At 60.5% G+C, this 12500-nt stretch overlaps 1 protein-coding gene across 1 annotated transcript in view; it reads left to right on the top strand.

Moving 5' to 3' along the window:
* LOC144954523 (wee1-like protein kinase 1-A) overlaps positions 1-12494 on the top strand; it is a 30520-nt gene extending 18026 nt beyond the window's left edge. Inside the window, 4 exon segments of the mRNA XM_078884995.1 lie at positions 1461-1631; positions 7341-7486; positions 11006-11043; positions 11046-12494. Of these exon segments, the coding sequence (XP_078741121.1) occupies positions 1461-1631; positions 7341-7486; positions 11006-11043; positions 11046-11578 (888 nt within the window). The 3' untranslated portion in view covers positions 11579-12494.
* Positions 12495-12500: the final 6 nt, after the last annotated feature.

Here is a 12500-nt window from a genome sequence, read left to right as displayed (position 1 = left end):
GTGTGTGTGTGTAGTGTGTGTGTGTGTAGTTAGTGTGGTGTGTGGTTGAGTGAGTGAGTGTGTGTGTGTGTGTGGTTGAGTGAGTGAGTGTGTGTGTGTGTGGTTGAGTGAGTGAGTGTGTGTGGTTGAGTGAGTGAGTGTGTGTGTGTGTGGTTGAGTGAGTGAGTGTGTGTGTGTGTGTGGTTGAGTGAGTGAGTGTGTGTGTGTGGTTGAGTGAGTGAGTGTGTGTGTGGTTGAGTGAGTGAGTGAGTGTGTGTGTGTGTGGTTGAGTGAGTGAGTGAGTGTGTGTGTGGTTGAGTGAGTGAGTGTGTGTGTTTGTGGTTGAGTGAGTGAGTGAGTGTGTGTGTGTGTGGTTGTGTGGTTGAGTGAGTGAGTGTGTGTGTGTGGTTGAGTGAGTGAGTGAGTGTGTGTGTGTGGTTGAGTGAGTGAGTGAGTGTGTGGTTGAGTGAGTGAGTGTGTGTGTGTGTGGTTGAGTGAGTGAGTGTGTGTGTGTGTGGTTGAGTGAGTGAGTGTGTGTGTGTGTGGTTGAGTGAGTGAGTGTGTGTGTGTGGTTGAGTGAGTGAGTGTGTGTGTGGTTGAGTGAGTGAGTGTGTGTGTGTGGTTGAGTGAGTGAGTGAGTGTGTGTGGTTGAGTGAGTGTGTGTGTGTGTGGTTGAGTGAGTGAGTGTGTGTGTGGTTGAGTGAGTGAGTGTGTGTGTGTGTGGTTGAGTGAGTGTGTGTGTGGTTGAGTGAGTGAGTGTGTGTGTGGTTGAGTGAGTGAGTGTGTGTGTGTGTGTGTTGAGTGAGTGAGTGTGTGTGTGGTTGAGTGAGTGAGTGTGTGTGTGGTTGAGTGAGTGAGTGAGTGTGTGTGTGTGTGGTTGAGTGAGTGAGTGTGTGTGTGTGGTTGAGTGAGTGAGTGAGTGTGTGTGTGGTTGAGTGAGTGAGTGTGTGTGTTTGTGGTTGAGTGAGTGAGTGAGTGTGTGTGTGTGTGGTTGAGTGAGTGAGTGTGTGTGTGGTTGAGTGAGTGAGTGTGTGTGTGTGTGGTTGTGTGGTTGAGTGAGTGAGTGTGTGTGTGTGTGGTTGTGTGGTTGAGTGAGTGAGTGTGTGTGTGTGGTTGAGTGAGTGAGTGTGTGTGTGTGTGTGGTTGAGTGAGTGTGTGTGTGTGTGGTTGAGTGAGTGAGTGTGTGTGTGGTTGAGTGAGTGAGTGAGTGTGTGTGTGGTTGAGTGAGTGAGTGTGTGTGTGTGGTTGAGTGAGTGAGTGAGTGTGTGTGTGTGGTTGAGTGAGTTAGTGAGTGTGTGTGTGGTTGAGTGAGTGAGTGTGTGTGTGTGTGGTTGAGTGAGTGTGTGTGTGTGTGTGGTTGAGTGAGTGAGTGTGTGTGTGGTTGAGTGAGTGTGTGTGTGGTTGAGTGAGTGAGTGTGTGTGTGTAACTCGGTGTGTGTACTCACCGCGTACTCACCGTGTACTCACCGTGTACTCACCAGGACTACCGGCACCTGCCCAAGGCCGACGTGTTCTCTCTGGCGCTCACCGTCGCCGTGGCCGCTGGCGCCGGCCCCCTGCCGGCCAACGGCAGCGAGTGGCAACGCATCCGTCAGGGCGCCCTCCCCTCCCTGCCACGCGCACTCGCGGGGGGGCTGCAGCAGCTGCTGGAGGTAGACCCCCACCCACCTAGCCCCCACCCAGCCCACACCCAGCCCACACCCAGCCCCAGCCAGCCAGCCATCCAGCCCCTCACCCAGCCCCACCCACCCAGCCAGCCAGCCCAACCCCCACCCACCCGGCCAGCCACCCCACCCAGCCCCCACTACAACCCCCCCCCCCCCCAGCCAGCCACCCCAAGCCCCACCCAGCCCCCACCCAGCCCCCCATCCAGCCCCCCACCCAGCCAGCCAGCCCAGCCCCCACCCAGCCCACAAACCTCCCCACCCCCCAACCCTCTGCGTCTCTCTGCGTGTCTCACCGTCTCTCCCCGCGTCTCTCTCTTTCTCTCTGTGTCTCTCTCCGCGTCTCCCCGTGTCTCTCCCCGTGTCTCTCCCCGCGTCTCTCCCCGTGTCTCTCCCCGTGTCTCCCCGTGTCTCTCCCCGTGTCTCTCCCCGTGTCTCTCTCCGCGTCTCCCCGTGTCTCTCCCCGTGTCTCTCCCCATGTCTCTCCCCGTGTCTCTCCCCGTGTCTCTCCCCGCGTCTCTCCCCGTGTCTCTCCACGTGTCTCTCCCCGTGTCTCTCCCCGTGTCTCTCCACGTGTCTCCCCGTGTCTCTCCCCGTGTCTCTCCCCGTGTCTCTCCCCGTGTCTCTCCCCATGTCTCTCCCCGTGTCTCTCCCCGTGTCTCTCCCCGTGTCTCTCCCCGTGTCTCTCCCCGTGTCTCTCCCCGTCTCTCTCCCCATGTCTCTCTCCCCGTGTCTCTCCCCGTGTCTCTCCCCGCGTCTCTCCCCGTGTCTCTCCCCGCGTCTCTCCCCGCGTCTCTCCCCGTGTCTCCCCGTGTCTCTCCCCGTGTCTCCCCGTGTCTCTCCCCGCGTCTCTCCCCGTGTCTCTCCCCGCGTCTCTCCCCGTGTCTCTCCCCGCGTCTCTCCCCGTGTCTCTCCCCGTGTCTCTCCCCGCGTCTCTCCCCGTGTCTCTCCCCGCGTCTCTCCCCGCGTCTCTCCCCGTGTCTCTCCCCGCGTCTCTCCCCGTGTCTCTCCCTGTGTCTCTCCCCGCGTCTCTCCCTGTGTCTCTCCCCGCGTCTCCCCGTGTCTTTCTCTGTGTCTCTCCCCATGTCTCTGCGTGTCCCCAGTCCATGCTGTGCCCGGACCCCGTGTCTCCCCGTGTCTCACCGTGTCTCTCCCCGCGTCTCTCCCCGTGTCTCCCCGTGTCTCTCCCCGTGTCTCTCCCCGTGTCTCCCCGTGTCTCCCCATGTCTCACCGTGTCTCCGCGTGTCTCACCGTGTCTCTCTCTGTGTCTCTCTCTGTGTCTCTCCCCGTGTCTCTCACCGTGTCTCCCCGTGTCTCCCCGTGGCTCTGCGTGTCTCTGCGTGTCTCACCGTGTCTCTCTCTGTGTCTCTCCCCGTGTCTCTCACCGTGTCTCCCCATGTCTCACCGTTTCTCACCGTGTCTCTCCCCGTGTCTCTCCCCGTGTCTCTCCCTGTGTGTCCCCAGTCCATGCTGTGCCCGGATCCCGTGTCTCGCCCCTCGTCCGCGTGTCTCTGCCGTCACACCGTGTCTCTCTCCGTGTCTCTCCCCGCGTCTCTCTTCGTGCCTCTCCCCGTGTCTCTCTGTGTCTCACCGTGTCTCACCGTGTCTCTCCGTGTCTCTGCGTGTCCCCAGTCCATGCTGTGCCCAGACCCCGTGTCTCGCCCCTCCTCCGCGTGTCTCTGCGTGTCTCACCGTGTCTCTCTCCGTGTCTCTCCGTGTCTCTCCGTGTCTCACCGTGTCTCTCTCCGTGCCTCTCCCCGTGTCTCTCCCCGTGTCTCTGTGTGTCTCACCGTGTCTCACCGTGTCTCCCCGTGTCTCTCCCCGTGTCTCTCCCCGTGTCTCTGCCCGCGTCTCTCCGTGTCTCTGCGTGTCTCACCGTGTCTCACCGTGTCTCTCTCACCGTGTCTCACCGTGTCTCTCCCCGTGTCTCTGCGTGTCCCCAGTCCATGCTGTGCCCATACCCCGTGTCTCGCCCCTCGTCCGCGTGTCTCTGCGTGTCTCACCGTGTCTCTCTCTGTGTCTCTCCCCGTGCCTCCCCATGTCTCTGTGTGTCTCTGCGTGTCTCACCGTGTCTCTCCGTGTCTCTCCCCGTGTCTCTGTGTGTCTCTGTGTGTCTCCCCGTGTCTCTGCGTGTCTCACCGTGTCTCTCTCTGCGTCTCTCACCGTGTCTCTCCGTGTCTCTCCCCGTGTCTCTGTGTGTCTCTGTGTGTCTCTGTGTGTCCCACCGTGTCTCACCGTGTCTCTCTCTGCGTGTCTCTCCGTGTCTCTCCGTGTCTCTCCATGTCTCACCGTGTCTCACCGTGTCTCTCCCTGTGTCTCACCGTGTCTCACCGTGTCTCACCGTGTCTCTCCCTGTGTCTCTCCGTGTCTCACCGTGTCTCTCCGTGTCTCTCCGTGTCTCACCGTGTCTCACCGTGTCTCACCGTGTCTCACCGTGTCTCTCCCTGTGTCTCTCCGTGTCTCACCGTGTCTCACCGTGTCTCTCCCTGTGTCTCTCCGTGTCTCACCGTGTCTCTCCGTGTCTCTCCGTGTCTCTCCATGTCTCACCGTGTCTCACCGTGTCTCACCGTGTCTCACCGTGTCTCTCCGTGTCTCTCCGTGTCTCTCCATGTCTCACCGTGTCTCACCGTGTCTCACCGTGTCTCTCCGTGTCTCTCCGTGTCTCTCCATGTCTCACCGTGTCTCTCCCCGTGTCTCTCCGTGTCTCTCCATGTCTCACCGTGTCTCACCGTGTCTCACCGTGTCTCACCGTGTCTCACCGTGTCTCTCCATGTCTCACCGTGTCTCTCCCTGTGTCTCTCCCTGTGTCTCTCCCTGTGTCTCTCCCTGTGTCTCTCCCCGTGTCTCACCGTGTCTCTCCGTGTCTCTCCCTGTGTCTCTCCCTGTGTCTCTCCCTGTGTCTCTCCCTGTGTCTCTCCCTGTGTCTCTCCCCGTGTCTCACCGTGTCTCTCCGTGTCTCTCCCTGTGTCTCTCCCTGTGTCTCTCCCTGTGTCTCTCCCTGTGTCTCTCCCCGTGTCTCACCGTGTCTCTCCCTGTGTCTCTCCCTGTGTCTCTCCCTGTGTCTCTCCCTGTGTCTCTCCCTGTGTCTCTCCCTGTGTCTCTCCCTGTGTCTCTCTCCGTGTCTCTCCCCGCATCTCTCTCTATGCCTCACCGTGTCTCTCCGTGTCTCTCCCTGTGTCTCTCCCTGTGTCTCTCCCCGTGTCTCACCGTGTCTCTCCGTGTCTCTCCCTGTGTCTCTCCCTGTGTCTCTCCCTGTGTCTCTCCCTGTGTCTCTCCCCGTGTCTCACCGTGTCTCTCCCTGTGTCTCTCCCTGTGTCTCTCCCTGTGTCTCTCCCTGTGTCTCTCCCTGTGTCTCTCCCTGTGTCTCTCCCTGTGTCTCTCTCCGTGTCTCTCCCCGCATCTCTCTCTATGCCTCACCGTGTCTCTCCGTGTCTCTCCGTGTCTCTCCGTGTCTCTCTCCGTGTCTCTCTCCGTGTCTCTCCGTGTCTCTGCGTGTCCCCAGTCCATGACCCCGTGTCTCGCCCCTCGTCCGCGTGTCTCACCCTGTGTCTCTCCCCACGTCTCCCCGTGTCTCTCCGTGTCTCACCGTGTCTCTCTCTGTGTCTCTCCCCACGTCTCCCCGTGTCTCTCCGTGTCTCACCGTGTCTCTCTCTGTGTCTCTCTCCGTGTCTCTCCGTGTCTCTCCGTGTCTCTCCCCGCGTCTCTCCGCGTCTCTCCGTGTCTCACCATGCCTCACCGTGTCTCACTCTGTGTCTCTCTCCGTGTCTCTCCCCGCGTCTCTCCCCGTGCCTCCCCATGTCTCACCGTGCCTCACCGTGTCTCTGCGTGTCTCTCCCGTCCATGCTATGCCCAGACCGCGTGTCTCGCCCCTCGTCCGCGTGTCTCTGCGTGTCTCACCGTGTCTCTCCGTCTCTCTCTCTGTGTCTCTCTCCGTGTCTCTCCGTGTCTCTCCCCGTGTCTCTCCGTGTCTCACCGTGCCTCACCGTGTCTCACTCTGTGTCTCTCTCCGTGTCTCTCACCGTGTCTCTCCCCGCGTCTCTCCCCGTGCCTCCCCATGTCTCACCGTGCCTCACCGTGTCTCTGCGTGTCTCTCCAGTCCATGCTATGCCCAGACCCCGTGTCTCGCCCCTCGTCCGCGTGTCTCTGCGTGTCTCACCGTGTCTCTCCGTCTCTCTCTCCGCGTCTCTCCCCGCGTCTCTCTTCGTGTCTCCTTGTGTCTCTCCGTGTCTCTGCGTGTCTCACCGTGTCTCTCCGTGTCTCTGCGTGTCTCACCGTGTCTCTCCCCGTGTCTCTCCATGTCTCACCGTGTCTCTCCCTGTGTCTCTCTCCGTGTCTCACCGTGTCTCACCGTGTCTCTCTCTGTGTCTCTCCTTGTGTCTCTGCGTGTCTCACCGTGTCTCTCTCCGTGTCTCTCCCCGTGTCTCTCCATGTCTCACCGTGTCTCTCCCTGTGTCTCCCCGTGTCTCACCGTGTCTCACCGTGTCTCTCCCTGTGTCTCCCCGTGTCTCTCCATGTCTCACCGTGTCTCTCCCTGTGTCTCCCCGTGTCTCACCGTGTCTCACCGTGTCTCTCCCTGTGTCTCCCCGTGTCTCTCCATGTCTCACCGTGTCTCTCCCTGTGTCTCCCCGTGTCTCTCCCTGTGTGTCCCCAGTCCATGCTGTCCCCAGACCCCGTGTCTCGCCCCTCCTCCGCGTGTCTCTGCCGTCACACCGTGTCTCACCGTGTCTCTCACCGTGTCTCTCACCGTGTCTCCCCGTGTCTCCTTGTGTCTCTCCGTGTCTCTGCGTGTCTCACCGTGTCTCACCGTGTCTCTCTCCGTGTCTCACCGTGTCTCCCCGTGTCTCTCCATGTCTCACCGTGTCTCTCCCTGTGTCTCCCCGTGTCTCACCGTGTCTCACCGTGTCTCTCCCTGTGTCTCCCCGTGTCTCTCCATGTCTCACCGTGTCTCTCCCTGTGTCTCTCCCCGTGTCTCTCCCTGTGTGTCCCCAGTCCATGCTGTCCCCAGACCCCGTGTCTCGTCCCTCGTCCGCGTGTCTCTGCCGTCACACCGTGTCTCACCGTGTCTCTCACCGTGTCTCTCCCCGTGTCTCTCCCTGTGTGTCCCCAGTCCATGCTGTGCCCAGACCCCGTGTCTCGTCCCTCGTCCGCGTGTCTCTGCCGTCACACCGTGTCTCACCGTGTCTCTCACCGTGTCTCTCCCCGTGTCTCTCCCTGTGTGTCCCCAGTCCATGCTGTGCCCAGACCCCGTGTCTCGTCCCTCGTCCGCGTGTCTCTGCCGTCACACCGTGTCTCACCGTGTCTCTCACCGTGTCTCTCCCCGTGTCTCTCCCTGTGTGTCCCCAGTCCATGCTGTGCCCAGACCCCGTGTCTCGTCCCTCGTCCGCGTGTCTCTGCCGTCACACCGTGTCTCACCGTGTCTCTCACCGTGTCTCTCCCCGTGTCTCTCCCTGTGTGTCCCCAGTCCATGCTGTGCCCAGACCCCGTGTCTCGTCCCTCGTCCGCGTGTCTCTGCCGTCACACCGTGTCTCACCGTGTCTCTCACCGTATCTCTCCCCGTGTCTCTCCCTGTGTGTCCCCAGTCCATGCTGTGCCCAGACCCCGTGTCTCGTCCCTCGTCCGCGTGTCTCTGCCGTCACACCGTGTCTCACCGTGTCTCTCACCGTGTCTCTCCCCGTGTCTCTCCCTGTGTGTCCCCAGTCCATGCTGTGCCCAGACCCCGTGTCTCGTCCCTCGTCCGCGTGTCTCTGCCGTCACACCGAGCTGCTGCCTCCGGAGAGACGCAGCGCCGAAGAATTGAGGCGGGAACTCAACGCGGAGAGGTTCAAGAACCACCTCCTACAGACGTAATACACTACACTACACACTACACTATACACTACACTATACACTACACTACACACTACACTATACACTACACTATACACTACACTATACACTACACTATACACTACACTACTACACTACACTATACACTACACTATACACTACACTACTACACTATACACTACACTATACACTACACTATACACTACACTACTACACTATACACTACTATACACTACACTATACACTACACTATACACTACACTACACTATACACTACACTACACTATACACTACACTATACACTACACTATACACTACACTATACACTACACTACACACTACACTATACACTACACTATACACTACACTATACACTACACTACTACACTACACGATACACTACACTATACACTACACTATACACTACACACTACACTATACACTACACTATACACTACACTATACACTACACTACTATACACTACACTATACACTACACTATACACTACACTATACACTATACACTACACTATACACTACACTATACACTACACGATACACTACACTATACACTACACACTACACTACACACTACACTATATACTGCACTATACACTACACTATACACTACACTATACACTACTACACTACACTATACACTACACTACTACACTACACTATACACTACTACACTATACACTATACTATACACTACACTATATACTACTACACTATACACTACACTATACACTACACTACTACACTACACTACTACACTACACTATACACTACACTATACACTACACTATACACTACACTATACACTACTACACTACACTATACACTACACTATACACTACACTACTACACTATACACTTCACTATACACTACAATATACACTACACTATACACTACACTATACACTACACTATACACTACACCATACACTACACTATACACTGCACTATACACTACACTATACACTACACTATACACTACTACACTATACACTACTACACTATACACTACACTATACACTACTACACTATACACTACTACACTATACACTACACTATACACTACACTATACACTACACTATACACTACACACTACACTATACACTACACTATACACTACACTATATACTACTACACTACACTATACACTACACTATACACTACACTATACACTACACACTACACTACACTATACACTACACCATACACTACACACTACACTATACACTACACTATACACTACACTACACCATACACTACACACTACACTACACACTACACTATACACTACACACTACACTACACACTACACTATACACTACACTATACACTACACTATACACTACACACTACACTATACACTACACCATGAACTACTACACTATACACTACACCATACACTACACTATACACTACACTATACACTACACTACACACTACACTATACACTACACTACACACTACACTATACACTACACTATACACTACTACACTATACACTACACTATACACTACACTATACACTACACTATATACTTTGGTACACTGTACATCTAATGCCCCCCCCTTTCCCCCTCTCCCCTCTCCCCCCCCTCCCCCCTCTCCCCCCTCTCCCCTCTCTCCCCTCTCCCCCCTCTCCCCCCTCTCCCCCCTCTCCCCCCTCCCCCCTCTCCCCCCTCTCCCCCCCTCCCCCCTCTCCCCCCTCTCCCCCCTCTCCCCCCCTCTCCCCTCTCTCCCCTCTCCCCCCCCTCCCCCCTCTCCCCCCCCCTCCCCCCCCTCCCCCCTCTCCCCCCCCTCCCCCCTTTCTCCCCTCTCCCCCCTCTCCCCCCCTCCCCCCTCTCCCCCCTCTCCCCCCCCTCCCCCCTCTCCCCCCCCCTCCCTCCTCTCTCCCCTCTCCCCCCTCTCCCCCCCCTCCCCCCCCTCCCCCCTCTCCCTCTCCCCCTCTCCCCCCTCTCCCCCCCCTCCCCCCTCTCCCCCCTCTCCCCCCTCTCTTCCCCCTCCCCCCTCTCCCCCCTCTCCCCCTCTCCCCCCCCCTCCCCCCTCTCTCCCCCCTCTCCCCCCCCTCCCCCCTCTCTCCCCCCTCTCCCCCCCCCTCTCCCCTCTCCCCCCTCTCCCCCCCCCTCCCCCCCTCCCCCCCCTCCCCCCCCTCCCCCCCTCTCCCCCCTCTCCCCCCTCTCCCCCCCCTCTCCCCTCTCTCCCCTCTCCCCCCTCTCCCCCCCCTCCCCCCTCTCCCCCCCCCTCCCCTCTCCCCCCCCTCCCCCCTCTCCCCCCTCTCCCCCCTCTCCCCCCCCCTCCCCCCTCTCCCCCCCCTCCCCCCTCTCCCCCCTCTCCCCCCCTCTCCCCCCTTTCTCCCCTCTCCCCCCTCTCCCCCCCCTCCCCCCTCTCCCCCCTCTCCCCCCTCTCCCCCCCCTCCCCCCTCTCTCCCCTCTCCCCCCCCCTCCCCCCTCTCCCCTCTCCCCCCCTCTCCCCCCTCTCCCCCCCCTCCCCCCTCTCCCCCCTCTCCCCCCCCTCCCCCCTCTCCCCCCTCTCCCCCCCCTCCCCCCTCTCTCCCCCCTCTCCCCCCCCCTCCCCCCCCCTCTCCCCTCTCCCCCCTCTCCCCCCCCCTCCCCCCCCTCCCCCCTCTCCCCCCTCTCCCCCCTCTCCCCCCTCTCCCCCCCCTCTCCCCTCTCTCCCCTCTCCCCCCTCTCCCCCCCCTCCCCCCTCTCCCCCCCCTCCCCTCTCCCCCCCCTCCCCCCTCTCCCCCCCTCTCCCCCCTCTCCCCCCCCCTCCCCCCTCTCCCCCCCCTCCCCCCTTTCTCCCCTCTCCCCCCTCTCCCCCCTCTCCCCCCCTCCCCCCTCTCCCCCCTCTCCCCCCTCTCCCCCCCCTCCCCCCTTTCTCCCCTCTCCCCCCCCCTCCCCCCTCTCCCCCCTCTCCCCCCTCTCCCCCCCCTCCCCCCCCCTCCCCCCTCTCCCCCCTCTCTCCCCTCTCTCCCCTCTCCCCCCTCTCCCCCCCCCTCCCCCCTCTCTCCCTCTCTCCCCTCTCCCCCCTCTCCCCCCCCCCTCCCCCCCCCTCCCCCCTCTCTCTCCCTCTCTCCCCTCTCTCCCCCTCTCCCCCCTCTCTCCCCTCTCCCCCCTCTCCTCCCTCTCTCCCCTCTCCCCCCTCTCCCCCCCCCCCTCCCCCCTCTCTCCCCTCTCTCCCCTCTCTCCCCCTCTCCCCTCTCTCCCCTCTCTCCCCTCTCCCCCCCCCTCCCCCCTCTCCCCCCTCTCTCCCCCTCTCCCCCCTCTCCCCCCCCCCTCCCCCCTCTCTCCCCTCTCCCCCCTCTCCCCCCCCCTCCCCCTCTCTCCCCTCTCTCCCCCTCTCCCCTCTCTCCCCTCTCTCCCCTCTCCCCCCCCCTCCCCCCTCTCCCCCCCCCTCTCCCCTCTCTCCCCCTCTCCCCCCCCTCCCCTCTCTCCCCCTCTTTCCCCCCTCTCTCCCCCTCTCCCCCTCCCCCCCCCTTCTCCCCCCCCTCTCTCCCCCCTCCCATCGCCATCACACCCAGGGAGCTCAAGAAAGCTCAGATGGCTCGGGGCGGGGGGGGCGGGGACCCCCCGTTGCCCGACTCCCTCCTCCCCTCGTCCCGCATGTGCACGCGCTCATCGCTGGCTCGCTCAAGACTCGTGGGGAGAGCCACGGCACGCTCACTCAGCCTCAACATCTACTGAGGAGACACGGGGAGAGACACGGGGAGACGCGGGGAGACACGGGGAGAGACGCGGGGAGAGACACGGGGAGACACGGCGAGACACGGCACGCTCACTCAGCCTCAACATCTACTGAGGAGACACCACACACACCCACACACCCACCCACACACACACACCCACACACGCACCCACACTCGCACCCACACACACACCCGTGTCGTACCGTGCCGTGCCGTGTCGTGCCGTGCCGTGCCGTACCGTGCCGTGCCGTACCGTACCGTACCGTGCCGCTGACGCGCGTAGGTGCAACGGCCACGTTAGTCTTCCCCCCCCCACCCCGGCCCCCACGCCCGGCCCTGCCTGGCCCCCCCCCCCGATCCAGATTCTCAAACGAATTTCCACGAGACCGGCAGCTGCAGCTGCAGTAGCAGCAGCAGCGGCAGCAGTGAAATGAATCGCGATGGAAAAAATCTCACCCCGTACCGTGCTGGCCCCCCCCCTCCCCGCGCTGGCTCGGTTTGAATGTGCGGCAGTGGAAAACAGAAACACCCGTGCCGTGCTGGCCCCTCGCTAGCTCGGTTCGGATGCGCGCCAGTGGAAAACAGAAACACCCGTGCCGTGCTGGTCCCTCGCTAGCTCGGTTCGGATGTGTGAGCCAGTGGAAAACAGAAACACTCGTGCCGTGCTGGTCCCCCTCCCTAGCTCGGTTTGGATGCGAGCCAGTGGAAAACAGAAACACCCGTGCCGTGCTGGCCTCCCTCTAGCTCGGTTCGGATGTGTGCCAGTGGAAAACAGAAACACTCGTACCGTGCTGGCCCCTCGCTAGCTCGGTTCGGATGTGTGCCAGTGGAAAACAGAAACACCCGTGCCGTGCTGGCCTCTCCCTAGCTCGGTTTGGATGTGAGCCAGTGGAAAACAGAAACACCCGTGCCGTGCTGGCCCCTCGCTAGCTCGGTTTCGATGTGTGCCAGTGGAAAACAGAAACACCCGTGCCGTGCTGGCCCCTCGCTAGCTCGGTTTGGATGTGTGCCAGTGGAAAACAGAAACACCCGTGCCGTGCTGGTCCCTCACTAGCTCGGTTCGGATGCGTGCCAGTGGAAAACAGAAACACCCGTGCCGTGCTGGTCCCTCGCTTGCTCGGTTTCGATGTGAGCCAGTGGAAAACAGAAATACCCGTGCCGTGCTGGCCCTGCTCTGGCTCAGTTTGGATGTGCGGCAGTGGAAAACAGAAACACCCGTGCCGTGCTGGTCCCTCGCTAGCTCGGTTCGGATGTGAGCCAGTGGAAAACAAACACCCGTGCCGTGCTGGCCCTGCTCTGGCTCGGTTCGGATGCGCGGCAGTGGAAAACA

This window comes from Lampetra fluviatilis, unplaced genomic scaffold (genome assembly GCF_964198595.1).
Source record: "Lampetra fluviatilis unplaced genomic scaffold, kcLamFluv1.1 SCAFFOLD_915, whole genome shotgun sequence".
In the NCBI taxonomy this organism is placed as follows: domain Eukaryota; kingdom Metazoa; phylum Chordata; class Hyperoartia; order Petromyzontiformes; family Petromyzontidae; genus Lampetra; species Lampetra fluviatilis.
This window is presented reverse-complemented; position numbering and strand designations above follow the sequence as displayed.